The 21,139-nt window shown below is 44.8% G+C and overlaps 1 protein-coding gene across 7 annotated transcripts in view; it reads left to right on the forward strand.

Moving 5' to 3' along the window:
• TRAPPC10 (trafficking protein particle complex subunit 10) overlaps positions 1-21,139 on the forward strand; it is a 96,077-nt gene that overhangs the window by 50,268 nt on the left and 24,670 nt on the right. For 4 of the 7 annotated variants that reach the window (XM_054468393.2, XM_063659716.1, XM_054468395.2 and 1 more), the window contains 7 exons: positions 4,332-4,579; positions 11,868-12,014; positions 12,592-12,706; positions 14,106-14,182; positions 15,236-15,327; positions 17,098-17,238; positions 17,559-17,671. In XM_054468393.2, the coding sequence (XP_054324368.1) occupies positions 4,332-4,579; positions 11,868-12,014; positions 12,592-12,706; positions 14,106-14,182; positions 15,236-15,327; positions 17,098-17,238; positions 17,559-17,671 (933 nt within the window). Of the gene's footprint in view, positions 1-9; positions 922-3,842; positions 3,959-4,331; positions 4,580-11,867; positions 12,101-12,591; positions 12,707-14,105; positions 14,183-15,235; positions 15,328-17,097; positions 17,239-17,558; positions 17,672-21,139 lie in introns of those variants that run through there. The other 3 variants (XM_054468398.2, XM_054468399.2, XM_054468400.2) reach the window with 3 other exon arrangements.

Genomic DNA, 21,139 nt, shown 5'->3' on the forward strand with positions numbered 1-21,139 from the left:
TAACTCATGCTTTTCTTAGTGTGGCTTTCTCCAAAGCTACAGATAATCTTGAAGCAGCCATTTATTTACCTCAGGAGTATGCATGTTTTGTTGTTGTCTTTATACACATTATATCAGGTATATTCTCGTGATTCCTAGAGGAAATGAAATGAGAATTAAGAATTAGTCATTTTTACTTTTAGAAGAATCTTAAGTAACAAAAGTAATTAAAAAAACAACTGTTTTCCAGGTATAAAATGTCCTTTCCACAACTCAGTGGCCTGCTGGTGATGCTTCAATTCTGTCCCTCATTAGAATCAGAGTGGACGTCCGTTTGCCTTCCATCCAGGGGTTGTCTTTGGAATGCTCGAGTGCTCATTGCTGTGAGCTTATATAATACCCTTGGGTGTTCGTCTTTCTTTTGCACTTTTAAATGATATCTTAAGCTCTTTTACAATTACAGAATTAGCACAGTGAAACCATACACAGAGGGAAACATTGGTTATTGTCCTCAGTGTTTTTCGCTGGTACTTATTTTGATGAAAGTGATACCATGTTATGTAGCTGTTTCTCTGTCGCTCCTTTTTCTTACAGCCCATCGTGGGCATCCCTCCAGGTTAACAGGTGGGGTTTGGAGTTGTTTTTGTTACAATTGATATTCCTCGCTGGATTCTGGTACCTGGTGTTGGACATTGGGTTCTTTTATGCTTCTTGCCAGCACAAGCAGTGCTGTAGTGGGCGTCTCTGCCAGGTGTTCTTTTTCAGAACCCTTGTCACCACGTGTGAAGGAAGGAGTAATTTTGAGGAGCCCCAGTGTCAGCAGGAGAACCTGGAGGGAGATGAAGTGTGGGGATGGTCAGTGCTGGCTGTGAGCACCGTCCTCACTCTGGAACTCATCAGTGGCGCCGATGGATACTGGCTCATAGTGCTTCTGAAGATCAGGTCTGGATATCTCACTCTCCTGAGATGCCAGTATAGACACAGAACCAAAGCAAAGTGTTTACTAAGTAAAAAAAAACACAAAAAAACAGAAGAGGTAAAACTCTATTTCTTATATTTTATGTGTCCTTTTTTTTTGAAATGGAGTCTTGCACTGTTGCCCAGGCTGGAGTGCAGTGGCGCAGTCTCGGCTCACTGCAAGCTTCGCCTCCCGGGTTCACGCCATTCTCCTGCCTCAGCAGTGGGACTGGGACTACAGGCGCCTGTCACCACACCTGGCTAATTTTTTGTATTTTTAGTAGAGATGGGTTTTCACCGTGTTAGCCAGGATGGTCTCAATCTCCTGACCTCGTGATCCGCCTCAGCCTCCCAAAGTGCTGGGATTGCAGGTGTGAGCCACCATGCCCGGCCTTATGTGTCCATATTATACATATATATCTATTTATTATTTATTTTTGAGACAGTGTCTCACTCTGTCCCCCAGGCTGGAGGGCAGTGGTGTGATCTTGGCCCACTGCAACGTCTGCCTCCCGGGTTCAAGCGATTTTCGTGCCTCAGCCTCCTGAGTAGCTGGGATTACAGGCACACGCCACCATACCTGGCTAATTTCTATATTTTTAGTAGAAATGGGGTTTCACCATATTGGCCAGGCTGGCCTCGAACTCCTGGCCTCAAGTGATCCTCTTGCCTCGGCCTCCCAAAGTGCTGGGATTATAGTTGTGAGCCACCATGCCCAGCCTATACATACATACATACATACATACACACACAAACACACACACACACTTTTTTTTTTTGAGACAGAGTCTCACTTCGTTGCCAGGCTGGAGTGCAGTGGTGTGATCTTGGCTCACTGCAGCCTCCTCCTCCTGATTTCAAGTGATTCTCTTGCCTCAGCCTCCCAAGTAGCTGGGACTACAGGCGCGCACCACCATGCCCAGCTAATTTATTTATTTATTTTAATTTTAAATTTATTTTATTTTTTGAGACGGAGTCTTGCTCTGTAGCCCAGGCTGGAGTGCAGCGGCGCCATCTCGGCTCACTGCAACCTCCGCCCCCCGGGTTCACGCCATTCTCCTGCTTCAGCCTCCCGAGTAGCTGCGACTACAGGTGCCCACCACCAAGCCCGGCTAATTTTTTTTTGTATTTTTAGTAGAGACGGGGTTTCACTGTGTTAGCCAGGATGGTCTCAATCTCCTGACCTCGTGATCTGCCCGCCTCTAGCCAGGATGGTCTCAATCTCCTGACCTCGTGATCTGCCCGCCTCGGCCTCCCAAAGTGCTGGGATTACAGGCCTGAGCCACTGAGCCTGGCCAATTTTTTTATTTTTAGTAGAGACCAGGTTTCACCTTGTTGGCCAGGATGGTCTCGATCTCTTGACCTCGTGATTCACCCGCCTCGGCCTCCCAAAGTGCTGGGATTGCAGGCGTGAGCCACCGCACCTGGCCTGTATTTTTTAAATATCTTACATTTTTTTAAAAATAGATTTATTTAGCAAAAAATGTTTGAATTTAATAAAGGAATGGCAATAACTGGTACATACATTAGTTGAAAATATTAAAATATTTTCACTGAGCACCAAATAGAATAGTTCTCAGTCTTTTCATGGAGAACTCCTTTGAGAGAATGCCTAGAACTTAATCTGTTTATTTAGGTTTTTAATCGAGAAATCTAAAACTGCCAATCACAGTTTTTAATTACCATGAGATGACCAGGTTAACAACCTTGAGGTCATATCATATGAGCTTGTAAAAGCTGTGTTTAACCTGTACATTCTAACTGAGGGCATTTGTTAGCCTCAGGCAGGCTGGTAATCACAGGTCCATGTGCCTGTGATGCCATATACACAACATTGAGTAAATAATGTCATGTATAAGGTAAAGACCATATGGTCCCTGGCAGCAGAATAGGTGCTGGGTGGCTTCAGGGACCAGGCACCTGAATGGATGTCAGTGCATGTGAGAAGGGGCCTTCAAGGCTGAAATATCTTACATATTTCTTATATTTCACCTAATTTATTTGTTTTTTTCTCTCAGTTTTAAAAGTTGGGGCAATTTAAAATCCAAAAGTAAGCCTGGACCAAATTTTGCCACTGAATAAGATGGTTCGTTTTTGTTCTTTCATTCAACAAATACTTACTGAGGGACCACCATGTGCCAGACACTGTTCTAAATACAGGGAGGAATAAAGCAGAATCCCTTTTTTTATGGTGCTTACATGAAGGGGAAACAGGCACAGAAAGGTAAATCTATCACTTGCCGTCCATAGTAGTAAGTTTGGGCTGTAGAAAGGGGCTCAGGTGAGAGATGGGGCGGTATGTGCCGTTGGAGCTTAGATAGGGCACTGGAGTGGCCTCTCTGTGGGGGCGGCACTGGCACAGAGGCCTGACTGAAATGTGGGAGTGCCCTGTGAGAATCCTGTGGGAGGGGAGCTTAGCCAGGGGAACTGCTGGTACAGGGCTGGGCTGGCGGGGCTGCAGCACACTGCTGGGTGCTTCAATAGCCCTGAGGATGCTGGTGCAGGGGCCGGGCTGGCGGGTTCGCACCACACTCTGTGTGCTCCAGCAGCTCTGAGGATGCTGGTGCAGGGGCTGGGCTGGCAGGTCCACACCACACCACTATGTGCTCCCCGGCTCTGAGGAGAAGCTCGCATCAGTGAAGGGAGGGTTTAACCATGCCAGGATGCCACGTAGGAATGAACTGGTTATGACACCTCTCTGTTGAAGTGAGAAAAATAGATTCAAAGATTTTTTTCAATAATGATTGATGGACTTGTTATTATACATTGTTATGCTTATTTTAAGATCATATTTGAGTCTTAGGGATGTAAGTAAACCTCTGGGAGCCTTGCTGAAATTTTCGACAAGCAGTAATTCTTTTTCCTTCTATGTGCTGCTACCAAGTCCTCCCTGTCCCTTCCTCTAGGAGCTTGACTCAGGGACGTGACGTGGTTGAGTTAGGGAAATAAGGAAGGAATATGTAAATCTAAGGAAGACCAAAAACACCAGGATGGTCAGAGCAGGCTGCACTCCAGCCCACAGGTAAAGATAAGGAAGCCCAGCCCCTCTGCAGCCTAAGACTAGAGCCCTCCCTTGGCCTGAGACAGAGCCTGAGCTCCCTAACCATGTAGCCTGTCTGTCTCTGGGTGACTTCCCAACCTGTTCAGCTCCCGCCCGTGACTTTCTGGGCATGGTAGGGTGGCGTGCCCTGTTGCCTGGGTCACGTTACCCTCAGCTTGGCTGTCAATGCTGGGAGCCGAATGGGTGCGCATCACTAGACCACAGCGGGTGGGCAGTGTTCACAGAAAAACTGGTTATGAAGCTGCCTGTTTGCCCACCATCCTCAGCCTGAGCAGGAAGCTCAGGAAGGTGAAGTACCTGCAATCAGCACCTTTCATGATGTGTGTTTGTTTAGATGGTGCCAACTGGCTGACTTTTTTCTGCCAGCCAGTGAAGAGCTGGAACGGATTGATCCTCCGAAAGCCCATAGATATGGAGAAGCGGGAATCGATCCAGAGGCGAGAAGCCACCCTGTTAGATCTGCGCAGTTACCTGTTCTCTCGCCAGTGCACCTTGCTGCTCTTCCTGCAGAGGCCGTGGGAGGTGGCCCAGCGCGCCCTAGAGCTGCTGCACAACTGTGTGCAGGAACTGAAGCTCTTAGAAGTGAGTCGGCTGTTTTCCCAATTTACCCGTTTCTTGATTGTTCCAGCAGAAATCTCTGAACCTTGAGATCCCAGGCATTGAACTGTTTGTGCTTAAGAAAGGGTTTTCTTTTCTGAATGTCTTTAATTTTCAGTATATTATTTGCTTAGTTACTTTTTACGTTGATTAATTGCTCAAAAATAGAACTCTGTTCTCAACATGCTGAAGTTTGTGCCGGTCCAGAGCAAGCCTCTTAGATGAGCTTCTCAGTGAAGCTCACTGGCTGACTGCGGCCTGCGCTGCTGCTGCGTGAGCTGTCTCCATGGGGAAGAGTCACTCACCTGAGGGACACGCAGAGCTAGATTTTGCATGTAGACATTTATTTTATTTCAGACATTTATGTCATGTAGACATTTATTTTATTTGTCTTTTCAGATAAATAGTTTTGCACATGGCCATGCAGGTAGCAATGTGAGTGACACACAGCAGGCTGTGCCCCATTGATTAGTAGTACGGAGCTTCATGGAAGATATGTCATAAATAAGTGTGTGTGTGTGTGTGTGTGTGTGTGTGTGTGTGCGCGCGCGCGCACGCGCGTGCACTTATTGGGTGTGTGAATGTAGTTAGTAAAACATTTGTCTTTAGAGATAAATCCACCCAAGCACTGAACTCTTACTGTCCATAGAACCATGGACATTCTAGTGAGATGAAAGGACTGTAGAGACCGTATCTAGTCTGGTGATTCTTGTTTCAGGGTCCTCTTTACCCAGAACAATTCACACACACACAAAATGATACTTAGGACTTGAGGATTTGTGTACACCCCTGCCACCCATCCCCTGGTTAAGATCTCCTGAGTGAGTGGTCTCTGATGCTGTTTTGTAAACAAGAAAACGGAGTCTGGAAGTGATTAGGTCTGAAGAGTATAAGCCATTGATGGGGATGGTGTTTCATAATATAGGAACTTATTTTTGTGTGCTTGGTTTGAAATAATTTTAAGAGATTTAAACTTTAATTAATGAAGAGAAATATATTTTAGTTAATTTCAAAAGGAGAAGTTATTTCAGAGCTAAGCTCATTAGTACCTAGCCCAAGTCACAAACTCAGAAACTTAAGAATTTTTATCAAATGATTTTTCTTCACCTAATGAAGCAAATGAGGAAAAGCAACATTTTCCGCCTCAAAATGACCCTCTGGGCTGCCTGTAATCACCTGGATTTAGAGACTGCCTGGGTTGCCCTAACCGCTGGTTGGGGACGGGGCCGTGAGGGAACCATTCACTCCTAGAGCCGGGCTCTCTGTTCACGTGTGCCTAGGGATTTCACGTGATGTTGAGATTTTTGTCTTACTAGCCGCGGGGGGGAAAAATTGAAGTAATCAAGTCCAAATGATTCAGACATGATGTCTTCTGAGTGAGACGACCCCAGGAGGCTGATTGGAGAGGGCTGTTAGTTTTGTTATTACCTTGCGGCTGGAAGGAGAAATGTGTAAGTAATAGAGGGTGTGGGCTCTGGAGTTCCTTGTAACGTCGGGGTTCACAGGAGCCACACGGGGTCTGTTGGCTCCTCTAGGTGCTCGTCCGCAGGGCTGGGAAGTCACTGAGGTATTTTCAAGGCTTTGTATTGTGTGAGGAGCCTCTTATCCGCGGTGTATTTTCCGAGCCCTTTGCTTTGCTGAATGAAGTTGTTGTCCGCTTGGCCTTTCCTTGAGTGGAAGCTGCCCATTGCTTTTAGTCATCGCTATTGCACCTCTTTTCACTGTTGAGTTCTGCGTCTCCAGTGAGAGGAGGTGGCCAAAGGTGAATGCTGGATTTGAGGCAAGGACATGTCACCCACTGATGACTTTCTCACAGTCTATCAGTCTCTTTCCTTCTAAGAACCCACTTCCTGTTTCCTCATCTCCTTCTGATGTAAGCTGGCTGCGCCTCCTTACATGTGCTGTGCCTGTCGGCTTCCCAGGCCAGAGAGGACAGCCTCCCTTGTTGCTTGTGTTGAAGCCCACACAATCCTCTTTGCACACTTTGCTCCCGTGTTTGATCAACACTGAGATTCACACTGTTTACTTAGAGGGCTTCGCTGGTAACTTCACGTCAGAAGTGTTTCTCTTTCTCTCCTTTTTTCTAAATTTTTGAATTTTTTGGTAGAGATGAGTGTCTCACTGTGTTGCCCAGGCTGGTCTGGAACTTCTGGGCTCAAGTGATCTTCCCTGCTCCCCTCCCAAAGTGCTGGGATTACAGGTCTGATCCGCCCCGGCTGTGTTTTTCTCTCTTGTGCAGTAGTTTTTACTCCAGTCTAGTTGTTAGGATTTTTTGGTGAGAGTCAGGTTTTAGGGCTACAGTTGAGCAGAGGCCAGAGGATAGGTGTACCACTGTCAGCTGCAGATCCCACTGTCCCACTTTCGAGTGGGTGGCTTATAAAACATGTTCTGCTAACATCTTGGTTGCTTTACCAGTTGATTTGAAGTACCTCATTTATTTAAAGAGAATAGGAGGCAACGAAGTGGCCAGCTGTGATGGAAACTAGCCCTGCTCTGTAGTAGGGCTTGATCCACACTCCAGGGGCGACGGGGGCTGAGGAGGGGAGCAAGATGGCCACATAGAGGCCTCTGCCCTGTGGGTGCCGCTTACTAGCCTTGCGCACTCCCTTGATGGAAAATGTGTTAAGAATGGAGATTGTGCCTACTTTGCACAATCTAATTTTCCCTCCATTTACAAAAGTTGAATGTTTTCTCTATGTAAATTTGGAAAATAACAGACAAATATACGAGGAAAATGTCGTTGCTTTTGCTAGCAGGAAGAGGTTCCCTTTTTTTGTCCATGGCCTTCTTATGTATAGATGAACTGCAGTTATTTCCTTGCTCCTATTTGGACATTTGAATTCTTCAAAATTCTTTGCAATTGCAGCAGTTTGTGTCCTTATACATACATCTTTGCGTGTAAATTCATACAAGTAGAATTGGAAGGTTGAAGATAGACATGTCTTTAAAACTATATGTTGTCAATTTGTCCTCCAGAAAGGTCTCCCCATTTTCAGTCATGCTAGTGATGCCTGTTTTCCTGCACCTTTGGTAAGAAAAAAGTATGATACGTATATATTTTGTTGCCAAATTAGAACGGGGAAGATACTTTCTTGAAGGCCATAATGTGTTTGTTACAATGATTGCCCAAGTGATTTTTTGGGGGGTTGCACTCAAATGGTAGGAGTATCAAAAGAGAGAAGAACAAGAATGCCTTTAATTTTATACTTGGAAGTGGCAAAATGGCACTTGCCATTGCTAATACAGCAATCAGGAGAGGAGGAGGGGCTTTAAGGAAAATTAATATAAATTAAGAATTTGTTTAAAAAGTCTGTTATTCACAAAAGATGATATCCAAATGGCCAGGAAGTATCTGATGGCCCATTAGGGAAATGTGAGTTTTCTGGAGACGGTGAGGCCACCACCCGGTTCCAGAGTGAGGTGACCAAGCTGCACGCTCTGCCATTCAGTCTCAGGCTCTCAGGGCGGAGCGGAGCCTTGGTCTTTGTTGTGTTGGGTGCTGTGGCATGCTGGGTGGCAGATGCCACCATAGGGGCATGGCCTTCATGGTGTTGGCTGAGTGCCCATTTTCTGTGTCGGCCACCGTTTAGGAGCAAGGGGCTGACATTTGTTTGGATGACTCAAAGCCATGAAGCCATGGCTGCAGAACAATTGTTCTTTTCCAGAGTTTGTGAGACTCTTGTTTTTTATTCTCAAGCTGCACTCTAATGGGTAAAAGAAGCCAGGGTGGCTCCAGCACTCTGTCCCCTTCCCCCGAGCTCTTGCGTCTCTGCTGCAGGGATGCTGGTGGGAGAAGAGTGCTGGTGCTGCCTGTGTTCTGCTGTGAGTAGCCTGGCGCACTTGGGGCTGGGGGCGTCTTTGGAGCCTGAGAAGGCGTCCCTCCGTTGAGGCAGGGGTAACATTGCAAATAGCTTTACCCATAGTAGCCAAACACTGGAAACAACCCAGACACTTGATAGGAGTGGATAAATAAACTGTGGCCAACTTGTAGAAAGGTTTAATAAGCAGCAGTGTAAAAGAACAGGCTGACAGACTCAGCAAGGTTGAATCTTAAAGATACTGCGTTGAATTAAAGAAGCCCCATGTACGAAGGAGGACATGCTGTGTGATTTCATAATATGAAGTTCACAAATCAGCCAGAAGGAATTGATGGTGGCCGAAGTCAGGATAGGGAGTGCCTCTTTGGGGTGGGTCTTGACTGGGAAAAGGGACTTGAGAGAACCTTCTAGGATCATTTTATTTCTTGATTAGGTGGTGGTTACATTTGTAAAAATCATCGACCTCTAAATTTAGGGTTTGTGCCCTTCACATACCTTGTTGTATGCATTTTGCCACTTGTTTTTTCAAAGCAATGAAAAAGTATCACTGCAATTAGGTGTTAAATAAATTTGTTTCGTTAACATGTCTGGAAGTCTTAGATGTCTTACTGTGGAAGGTCTCGCTGCTGCACAGCCCACCTCTGTCAGGCCCTCCAAAGTATAGAGAAGAAGCAGAGTGCCCGGCCCCCTTTGGGGTGTTACCTGGGGTTTGGGTGGGAGCTGAGAGACACACACGGTAAGTAGTAACATACGAGGCAGGCGGCTCTGCAAGGCGGCACTGCAGAAAGGGTTGTGTGTGCCACATCACATGCCAAATTCACATGCATGTCTTTTTTTTCCATAAAAACTGAAATTTTAAATGATGTGTGATAGGAAATGTAGGGAGCTGTGATTCTCCTGGGAAATAAAGGCACTTAGAGCACGGAGCCAGTGAGAACTCACAGCAGAGACCAGAGCAGGCTCGGGGGAGGCTTTGCACTGTGGGAGGTGTGAGTTCCAGAGGGAGGGGTGGCCGAGCTCACCTTCAGGTTTCTGTTATTCAGTGAAAGCGGGCCCCTGTTCCTTGGCGTGGGTGTATGCAGGACCTGCCTGCTTTCTCCCACCTCCTCCAGGATGGAAGTTGAAGGTGAAGTCTCAGCAGCCAGTGGCCAATGGCTGCCACTGGATTTTGTTGTTTTTACCCCAGAAAAGCTGCTGATACTTGATGCTGCTACTTTTCTAATAACTGTCGTTCAAGCTTACCAAAGCGGGACTTGCTCTTTGCAGGAAAAAAATATACCAAGAACTGTTCTATAATCATGCCACACAGTAATTAATGCCACTGTTGGCATTTTGGTGGTATCATTTGGGAGCCTTTCTGGGGTGCACCTGTGCTGTCAGGTGGCTCCTCAGCTCTCGGCTGCTGCTGTTCCCTGCTGACTCAGTTCAGCGCCTGGTTGCGGAGCGGCCCTCGTGCCCTGGCTGCTCTTGCTTCTGCATCTAGTGTCCTCTGCCGCGGCTCCCCTGCTGTGGCTCCTGGGCTTTATCTCCCTTCTCTGTGGATGCATCTTTACTAAAAGCACTGTACGTCTTCCTGCTTTGTAAGAGTCTCTCGTGGTCTCCTAGGAGGTTTTTGTTTGTTTGTTTGTTTTGAGTTTCGCTATTGTTGCCCAGGCTGGAGTGCAATGGCATGATCTTGGCTCACCACAACCTCCGCCTCCCGGGTTCAAATGATTCTCCTGTCTAAGCCTCTCGAGTAGCTGGGATTACAGGTGCATGCCACCACACCTGGCTAATTTTTGTATTTTTAGTAGAGATGGGGTTTCATCATATTGGTCAGGCTGGTCTCAAACTCCTGACCTCAGGTGATCTGCCCACCTCGGCCTCCCAAAGTGCTGGGATTACAGGCGTGAGCCACCGCGCCCGGCCTCTCCTAGGAGGTCTTTCTGTGTGTGCCCAGGGGAGGTGCCTGTTTACAGAAGCTTTTGCGCAGTGGGTACTGATGGTGGTAGCGTCTTGGGAGATGAAAAGTATCCCAGATCTCCTGGCACCTGGGAACCAGGTGGGCCTGCAAGGTGCGGTCAGCCCACTCCAGGCCTGCTGTGGTTTGACTGATGAGGACGCTCCTCAATCGGAGGGACACGCTCTGTCCAGGATCTCAGAGCTGCGTCCTGCTGCCCCGCTTTTCTGTGCCTTCTCTCAGTGTGGTATGTTTGGGTGAGAGAGTTGTGCAGCTTTATGAAAGTGGCTTCCAATTATGCAGTTTTTGTCCTACACTGATTTTTTTCCCCCAAAAGGTTTAAGTAGCTTATCTTATTTTTCAAAAGTTGGGCTTTTTAGCTTTTATGGGAACATTTGATGGCACTCTTTGGTTCTTCCTTGTTGGTTCCAGGTCCTTTATTTGTGCTCAGGGTGCCTTGCAAGAGTTCTTATGGGAGTCAGTTTCCCCAGCATTGGCAGCTCATCACCTGTTGACTGGTGATTTGAAGAGCACAGGTGAACACATTTCACCAAAACTAAGACACATGGTGAAGTTAGTGCCACCAGAGAAAAAGTCAGCATTGCCACTTGAAAGTGTAAGATGCCACTTGATAAAGAGAAACATTCCTATTTCAGAAGTGCTAAAATGTGGAGGAAAACTGCATCTTAATACAGCAGGCGCTTTTGCTTTTCTGATAGTGTTTCTTTTGTTTTTTAAGTGGAAAGGCTCAAGTAAATACAGAAGCAGAGAGGATAACATAATGCCCGTGTAGAACCCATGAACAGTTACAGTAGGCACAGTGCCTGGCCAGCCTCTACTTCATCTGCATCTTCATTCACTTGCCTTGGGACGTTTTTCAAATACAGACATTGGGTTTCACCTGTAAATACTGCAGTGTATAGGGAGCACTAGGGAGCTCTTTTTCCCAAACATAACTATACTGTCTTTATCACGCCTGAAGAGTGAACTGTAATTCCTCATGTGATATTTCTACTTGGTATTCAGTTTCTGCTGTTGAATGTGATCTTTCTTAAATGTGACCAAGCAGTCATTTGAGGTCTTAGTTTTCCCTCCCCTCTTGACGCTGATCTGTGGCCAATCCTCACTCTTGGAGAAAATGATCATATTTGGTCTTTTTCTAGGTTTTTCCTTTTTTAAAAAAAATTCTTTTTCTATATATATTTTTCAGATCTGGAACTGCAGACGCTTTTTCTTAATAAGGTTTTCAAAAATACAATAATTGAAAGTTATACATAAAACCTGATAACACATTTGAATGTAGGTCACACTGCTTTTCTCTTCCCATGTGAATGTAGGTGATTAGTGTTCTCTGCCCCTTTCTCTCTCCTGTAGCTCTACATATCACAGAACTGTTAGATGAGGTGGCTGCTTGAAGGATGGGGGGTTTTGCACGTTCAAGCTAGAGCATGTGGGTTTGTTCAAGCTAGAGCTCTCCCGGAGCACCCCTCACACGTTCGCATTTACACCCCCACAGGTCTCTGTCCCACCTGGTGCTCTGGACTGCTGGGTGTTTCTGAGCTGTCTGGAGGTGTTGCAGAGGATAGAAGGCTGCTGTGACCGGGCACAGATCGACTCAAACATTGCCCACACTGTGGGGCTGTGGAGCTATGCCACAGAAAAGGTGCCTACCTGCCCAAGTGTGGAATGCTCGCGTTGTCTCTGCAGCCATGCCTGGGTGGCGGAGGAAGTCTGCTGTTTGGAGGAAAGGTGTTGCTCATTTAGATCACAATGCATCCACTTTAGTGGCCCTAGAAGGTGTCTGGGTGCAGCCAAAGAAGTCATAGTTCCCTACCACATGTCGATGTAGTCAGCAGACAGCAAGCACTTGCTGTGCTCCTGTGAAATTGACTCTGTACCCTGAGTCAGGGGACACGAGGGTGGTGCTGAAGTGTCACCTCAACAGGCAGAGCTGTGCTGGTGTGTGCAGCAGGTAGGCTGCCAGGGCTGGGCTTATGCAGGTGCAGGTGGAGCCTGGGGAACTCAGGGAGGTGAAGGACAGAAGCGGAGGATTCCCACCCTCTAAGCCTCACTGGGAGCTGTTGTGTAGGATGTATTTTTGTATCCAGATTTGAGTCATTGGGTAGGAAGGCTAAATTTCTTCTAGAATTTAGCTGGATTTGAATTTTTATATTTAAATTCTTGAATTCCCTGATGACTCTTATGGCAAATTAATTGAAATTGTGGATTTATCTTAACAGTTAAAGTCCTTGGGCTATCTGTGTGGACTTGTGTCAGAGAAAGGACCTAACTCAGAAGATCTCAACAGGACAGTTGACCTTTTGGCAGGTTTGGGAGCTGAACGACCAGAAACAGGTACTTTTTTGTGTGTACCTATGTGAGTGGTGAGGTGGACAATAATGAAAATGTCCTTTGCAAGTTGGCACATGTAACCCAAGTTCTAAGAGTAATCATATTACTCACCATTTGGAAAATTATACCCATTATTAGCTGACTGGATTAAAGCACATGATAGTTTACCTTTTAACAGCATAATGCAATATTAGAAATAGTTGAAGAAATTGGAAGGAGTTTCAGAAATGTAGCTGAGTTTCTCCTGGGCTTAAGGGACTTTATAGCTCATGTTCAAATGCACCACTCTCTCTCTGAATTACAGATGATCTGTTTTTCTAACAATACGACCTGACGATTTTTTTTTTTTTTTTAAGAGACAGAGTCTCACTGTGTTGCCCAGACTGGAGTGTAGTGGCACAGTCTTGGCTCACTGCAGCCTCGACCTCCTGGGCTCAAGGGATCCTCTTGCCTCAACCTCCCAAGTAGCTGGGACTACAGGTGTGTGCTACCACACTTGGCTAATTTTTAATTTTGTGTAGAGATGGAGTCTCGCTGTATTGCCCAGGCTGGTCTCAAACTCCTGGCCTAAAGTGATCCTCCTGCCCTGGCCTCCCAGCAAATTTTTTAAAATAAATTGGCTGGGCACAGTGGCTCCCACCTGTAATCCTAGCACTTTGGGAGGCCGAGGTGGGTGGATCACCTGAGGTCAGGAATTCGAGACCAATCTGACCAACATGGAGAAACCCCGTCTCTACTAAAAATACGAAATTAGCCAGGCGTGGTGGCGCCTGCCTGTAATCCCAGCTACTTGGGAGGCTGAGGCAGGAGAATCGCTTGAACCTGGGAGGTGGAGGTTGTGATGAACAAAGATTGCTCCATTGCACTCCAGCCTGGGCAACAAGAGCAAAACTCCGTCTAAAAAAAAAAAAAAATTCTCCTGGATAATAAGACTCTTTGAAAGGAGGATTACTCATTGTTTTACGTAGGAATATATGATGAGTATTATTTAGCAAGACTGTTGCTAAAGAATATCTGATGAGCTGAAAGCATTCTTAGTAAATTGAATAAATGTTTAAGGGAAAAAATACATAGTATTTATATTTCACTGTTTCAACTTGAGACCATTTCAGATCACTTCGGAAGTAATTTAATTCATTGGAGTATTTGTAATATATGTTTCTAAAAAAGTCTAGTTCTAAAGATCAGAGAAAAGCATGACACAAAGTGTTTTGACTATTTTATGAATATGTGAATTGAAAGAGAATGTACATAATCATGTAGTTTCCGTTGGCATTGGCCGGTTTATAATTTCACAAGAGTCAGATGAGGTCATCTACCTGCAGTATGTGAAGGTGAATGTAAAGTCATGTGACTGGACATGATGAAGATGAAGAGGGACTCTCGTTTCTTTCTCTTTAAGCCAACACAGCTCAGAGTCCTTATAAGAAACTGAAAGAAGCATTATCATCAGTGGAAGCTTTTGAAAAACACTACTTAGTAAGTATTAACAGTGTTCAATGTCTGTTCCATGAATGCCTGTCTCGAGAAGGCTTTGCTGCCTGGCCTGTGGAGTTGGGAAGGAGCTGGTATTGGGGGCCCCTTCTTGTTGGCTTGTTTAGTTTCTTTGGTACCTGGGGAGTTGTGGACAAAGCGTGGAATAGTTTTGTTCATCGACTGTGTATTAGTACCCATGGCACCATGTTAGGCATGAATCATCTTTGAATATTTACAGTTTTGTTCAAATTGGGTTTGCTCACACAGAAATTATGAGAGGATACTGAATACTTTTCTTTGTAAAAAGGAGTAATTTGGACTTGGGCAGAGCTTATTGTATTTGATTTTGAAAGACTTAAATTAGCAAAACTTTAAAAAACGGTGTAGGCAGAAGTGTGGCGGGTCAGCGTCATCCCCGGGTCATTGGCAACTTGAGCGTTTGGTCTGCCCGTAATGGCTGTACCTCTTATACACACAGCTATGAAAAATACCCAGCATGTCACCCACGTGCGGAAAGTCCTTGGAAAAGTTAGATGTTTTGGATGAGTTTGTGGATTTCTTTTATTATTATGCTTCATAATTTATACACAGGTTACCAATTTTGATTATATATTACAGAAAAATTCACAAAAATAGATGCAAAGGAAAAAATAATGTTACATTATTAACAGTGTCTTCTGCGGGCTGGGCATGGTGGCCCACGCCTATAATTCAACACTTTGGGAGGCTGAGGCAGGTGGATCACTTGAGGTCAAGAGTTTGAGACCAGCCTAGCCAACATGGTGAAATCCCATCTCTGCTAAAGATACAAAAAATTAGCTGGGCGAGGTGGCGCCTGTAGTACCAGCTACTTGGGAGGCTGAGGCACAAGAATCACTTAAACCTATGCAGTGAGCTGAGATCTTGCCGCTGTGCTCCAGCCTGGGCGATGGAGCAAGACTCTGTCTCAAAACAAAAACCCAACAATGTCTTTTGTGTAAGCTTTAGGTGAATAAATGTAGTATTTGTCCATCTTTAAAAGTTCAAGTACATAATTGTGTTTTTACTTCCCCACAGGATTTGTCCCATGCCACCATTGAAATGTATACAAGCATTGGGAGGATTCGATCTGCTAAGTTTGTTGGAAAAGATCTGGCAGAGTTTTACATGTAATTGATTTTGTACTTTTCTTTGAATTCTAAACATACAAATAACATGAGAAGATTTGTTATATATGGAGTTAGTGTAAAGTGTACATAAATTTGTAGATTGAAAAGTGTAGATTCTCTTACCCAGTCCTCATAATTTTGTTTTTCAGTTTCTTCTGAAAACCAGATGGAGAGCTTTTCTGCTTGTTACTCTTAATAACTGTTACTGGTCTTTGAGGTTCTTTTATTTAATTAAATATATACATTTTTGTAACTAAGTTTAATTAAAGAATTATAAGACAGTATAATGGTGAGTAAATTGGCATATAGATTCTTACATATTTTGTTATATAGCATTTCTCTAGTTTTATCAAGTATTAAGAGGACTGAAAAACCTCAAGGCCATTGATGTAAAGCTACCGCATGTGTCAGGTTTGTGAAAGAGGGATGATCTAGGGATGACTGGAAGAAGGTGTGTACAAATACTACAGCATTTCCATTCCAGCTCCAGCTTTGAAGTTTGATTCCAGAAAAACTCAAAATTTAGTGTATTTCTAGTGTGCTTCATAAAATCAGACTATCAAAGAGAAGAAACCCCAGTGGGTCATGTGGTTACCATTTCAAAGTACTCAAAGGAGATACAAGCTGTAAGGAAAAAGATACTTGTTTTCATTTTCTTAAAAAAAAAAAAAAAGTGTGATTGAAATGAGATCTTGAAATCTGTACTCAAGTAATTTCATTAGGTGAAGCAAGAAATGAGAATTGATTTGAACTGATGTGAATTGGCTAGAAAGGGATTCTTAGATCAGCTAAGTGAACTTTCTGGTTTTCTAGATGTGGTTGGAGCAGCTTAGCCAATTACCCACTAATTAACAGCAGAGTCACAGCTAGAATATAGCTCTCTTGAATTTCCATGTAGTGTATCTAAAGAGGAAGGTGCTCCTTAATGAAGCAAAGAGGCTTCTTGGGAAAGGGGAGGGGATCCTTGTTGCTCCTGAGGCTTTGACAAGCCCTTATTAATTTGCATTTTAAAGGCAGGCAAGGTCGCACACACCAGTAGTCCCAGTTATAGTGGAGGAGGCTGAGGCGGGAGGATCACTTGAGCTGAGGAGTTTGAGACTGCAGTGAGCTCTGATCATGCCACTGTGTTCCAGCCTGAGTGACAGAGCAAGACCCCATCTTTAAAAAAAAATTGTGCTTTAAACTTTGCTTTGGGGGCTGCTATTTTAATTCTCCAGCGTTCTCTGGAAGCCGGAGCCTGTGGAGTGCTCTTTGCCTGAGTTTCCAAGTGGCTCTGTGCTGCCTTCCGCTTGCGCCCTGTAGGCTGCTTCTGTGTTTCTGTGCCTTTAGTAGGTAGTGTAGACCCATACTTGGACTTCCTGGCTTCATTGCTGACTAGCAGTGTACTTGTGGACAAGCCCTTCCTTCACCTTCTCTTAGCCTTGGCCCTCTTGCCTGTCAGCTTGAGATCATGAATGATAGGCTCACTTTCTTATCCTGAGATTCAGCTATGCAAGTTCCTCGACGTGTGTATAAAGCCAGACCGACAATGTGTTGTGCTCTTATCACCACACGCTTATTTCTCAGATCTTTGCCTGGGAGTCTAATTATGTCGTCCTGAGGAGGTGTTCTTTCTCATGGAGCGGGGTGGGTAGAAAAGGGCTATCTAGAGATGTTGAGTCTGTCCTGGCATGGGGTCTGGAGGATGGAGGCCAAAGCGGGAGAGATGGGGTCTCAATGTGTTGATTATCCCTAGCTGTAATGAAAGCTACTGTTTGTTGACTTTGCAAGGAGGAAAAAGGCTCCACAAAAGGCAGAAATCTATCTTCAAGGAGCACTGAAAAATTACCTGGCTGAGGGCTGGGCACTCCCCATCACACACACAAGGAAGCAGCTGGCCGAATGTCAAAAGCACCTTGGACAAATTGAAAAGTATCCTTTAATGTTTTCATGAAGCAGGAAAATTATTTTCTATTTATACAGCAACATTGCCCGCAATCAATGTTTCATTCACACCTATTATTAAGGAGAGAAAAGTCCTAACTTATACATATGTATTGTATAGAAAATGAATGAAATGTCTAGTCGATTTTTTATAATCTAATTTTGAGTCCTAGTAACTAAAAAAAAAAAAAAAAAAAAAAGCCCTTTGGCTTTTGAAGCCTCTATGAAGGCCGTAGGAGACTTTGCATCCGCTTTGCCCCGCACTCCTCAGTGTGAACCTCTCCACGCTCCTTACCTCTCCACTCCAGCTACCTGCAGACCAGCAGCCTTTTAGCCAGTGACCACCTCCTCACTGCAGAGGAGCGCAAGCACTTCTGCCAGCAGATACTTGACTTTGCCAGCCAGCCGCCAGACAGCCCAGGTAAGACCAGTTCCTACAACTTTACTAGGAATATTTTCAAATATTACAGAAGTAAAAAGAATACAAGATATACCAACCACTTATAGTAAACAATTGCCAACATTTTGCTGTGTAGCTAACATGTATCTATGTCTTTCACTTGCCTTTTTTTTATTTTTGCTTAAAGTCAAACTCTAGACCACATTGGATCTTCTAAAAATAAGGACAGTCTCTTAACCACACCCAAAGAATTAATAAGGTTCTAATATCATCTACTAAGTAGGCCATATTCACATTTCCCTAATTGTCTTAAAATATTTTATAAATCATTTTTAATAGAGTCCAACAGGATATCACATATTACATCTGGTTGTTAGATCTCAGTTCTCTTTTAATTTAAAAAAAGTTCTTCCCAAAAAAGTTCTTCCCATCTTTTCTTCTTCTCTTCCTCCTCCTCCTCCTCCTCCCCCTCCTCCTCCTTCCTTTTTTCTTCTTCTTCTTCTTCCTTCTTTCTTCTTCTTCTTTCTTCTTTCTTCTTTCTTCTTCTTTTCTTCTTCTTCTTCCTTTTCTTCCTTCTTCTTCCTTCTTCCTTCTTCTTCTCCTTCTCCTTCTCCTCCTTCTTCTCCTTCTCCTTCTTCTCCTTCTCCTTCTTTTCCTTCTCCTTCTTCTCCTTTCTTCCTTCCTTCTTCCTTCTTCCTTCTTCTTCTTCTTCTTCTTCCTCCTCCTTCTTCCTTCTTCCTTCTTCTTTTGGGTCTCGCTCTGTTGTCCAGGCTGGAATGCAATGCTGTGATCTCAGCTCACCACAACCTCCATCTCCCGGGTTCAAGCAATTCTCCTGCCTCAGCCTCCCAAGTAGCTGGGGTTACGGGCGCCCGCCACCATGCCCTGCAAATTTTTTGTATTTTTAGTAGAGACAGTGTTTTGCTCTGTTGGCCAGGCTGGTCTCAAACTCCTGACCTCAGGTGATCCACCCACCTCGGCCTCCCAAAGGGCTGGGATTACAGGTGTGAGCCACCGTGCCTGGCCTTTTTCTTCATTTTTTAAGACAGTGCTTTTTTTTTCTTTTTTTCTTTTTTTTTTTTTTTAATATAACAGCATTATTGTGATATTCACAAACCATGTAATTCACTCATTTGAAGTTTATAATTCAATGGCTTTTAGTCTGTTTCAGAAATGTGTGCAACCGTTACCACAGTCAATATTATTTTTTTTATTTATTTATTTTTTGACTATCTTGCTCTGTTGCCTGGGCTGGAGTGCAGTGGCGCGATCCCAGCTCACTGTAGCCTCAACCTTCTGGAGTCAAGAGATCCTCTTACTTTGGCTTCCTGAGTGGCAGGGACCACAGGTGTGGGCCACCACACCCAGCTATTTTTTTTCTTCTCTGTCACCTAGGTTGGAGTGCAGTGGCATGATTGTAGCCCACTGCAACCTCTGCTTTTTGGGCTCAATTGCCCCTCCCACCTCCACCTCCCGTGTAGCTTGGACTACAGGAGCACACCACCATGCCTGGCTAATTTTTGTGTTTTTAGTAGAGACAGGGTTTTGCCATATCACCCAGGCTGGTCTTTAACTCCTGAGCTCAAGGAATCTACACACCTCGGTCTCCCAAAGTGCTGGAATTACAGGTGTGAGCCACCGTGCCTGGCCACCACAGTCAATTTTAAAACATATTTATCACCCTAAAAAGAAATGCCATACTTAACCCCGCCACCCCCTTCCTGCAGCCACGAATCTACTCTCTGTCCCTCTAGATTCCGATTCTGGATGTTTCATACAAATATAGGTTGAGTGTCCCTAATCTGGAATTCCGAAATGTTTTAAAATTCAAAACTTTTTGAGGACCAATATGACTCTCAACGGAAATGCTTATTGGAACATTTTGGATTTTTAGATTAGGGCAGCTCAACAGCATGTCATACAAATATTGCCAAATCCAAAACAATCAGAAATCTAGAATGCTTCTGGTCCCAATCATTTTGGATAAGGGATACTCAACCTGTAGAATCTGTCAGCCTAAATAATACACACAGGGAGTCTCTCTACAAAATAATATTTATTTGGAAATAGGGCATTGCAGTGCGAAACACAGGCCATAGTAAACTATGTGCATATTCAGGAAAGGGGTTTTAAAGGGAAAATGAGGATTACGTCACTGGTTTGGGGTGGTGATTCTCGGCTACAAGGATCAACGGGGTGGTGCCAGTCAGGGTTGGACAGCAGTTGCTGAGCAGATACCTTGGTGGAAGAGTGTTTCGTATAAGGTTGCAGCGGCCTTTCTGCCAGGCTGTGGTGTTTGCAGATTCTTTCGTAACATTTTTTGTTATCAGGCATGCATGCATGAGAGTCCTCCCTTCATGGCCTTCTCTGGCTCTGTTAGTCAAGGTTTTGTTGTAGTTGTTGTTGTTTTTTAGCACAAGTGACTCCCTTTTGATTCTGACAACTTTGACACATGGTCCAGTGTGTGCTGTTTTGTGGCTGGGTTCTTGACTGACCATAATGTTTTCGAGGCTCATCTGTGTTGTGGCCTGTGTCAGTGCTTCATGTCCTTTCATTGCTGAATCCTCCAAGCCAGTTGTCCTACAGGCTGGCCTGCCTTCTGGAATTTATCTCAGTGTTTCCTCATAGGAGCATCTAAATGGAAGTTAGAGTCAAATTCATTGTTTTGGCAAATATACTTGTAGATCATGCTGTGTGGTAAGATTAGATTTATTGTGAAACTGAGCTCCTCGCCTTAGTTTGTCTAGTGTGCTTATTTAAGGTAGTTACTGTGTTACTCTATTCGGGCTAATATAAACAACAGGGATTTATTTTCTCACAGTTCCGGAGGCTGGAAGTCTGCTATCAGGGTGCCCCAGGGTCAGTTTCTGGTGAGGGCTCCCTTCCCTGCTTGGAGACAGCTGCCTCCTCGCCTTGTCCTCACATGGTGGGAAAGAAGAGAGAGCAAGCTGTCTGCTGACTCTTCTTAAAGGACAGTAATCTCATCATGTGTGCCCCACCCTCACAATCTCATCTAACCCCAGGCACGTCCCAAAGCCTGGTTCCAAATACCATCAGGTTGGGGGTTAGCGCTTTACCACATGCAAGTCGGAGAACACATTTCAGTCATAGCCATGTCTAACTATTTGAAAACCAGTTTTCCTAGAAGTTTCAGGTCAGGTTGATGTGGTTATTGACTGCTGGGGTGTATTCACTTATAGGCATCTGGGGCCCGGTGTGGTGGCTCACACCTGTAATCCCAGCACTTTGGGAGGCCTGGGCAGGCAGATCACTCGAGGTCAGGAGTTTGAGACCAGCCTGGGCAACATGGCAAAACCCTGACTCTACAAAAAATTAGCCAGGTGTGGTGGCGGGCACCTGGAGTCCCAGCTACCCAGGAGGCTGAGGTGGGAGGATCGCTTGAGCCCAGGAGGACTGGGCTGTAGTGAGCCAAGATGGTGCCACTATACTGTAGCCTGGGCGACAGAGGGAGACCCTGTCTCAAAGAAA

The sequence above is a fragment of the Pongo pygmaeus genome, chromosome 22, assembly GCF_028885625.2.
Source record: "Pongo pygmaeus isolate AG05252 chromosome 22, NHGRI_mPonPyg2-v2.0_pri, whole genome shotgun sequence".
NCBI classification, from domain to species: Eukaryota; Metazoa; Chordata; class Mammalia; order Primates; family Hominidae; genus Pongo; species Pongo pygmaeus.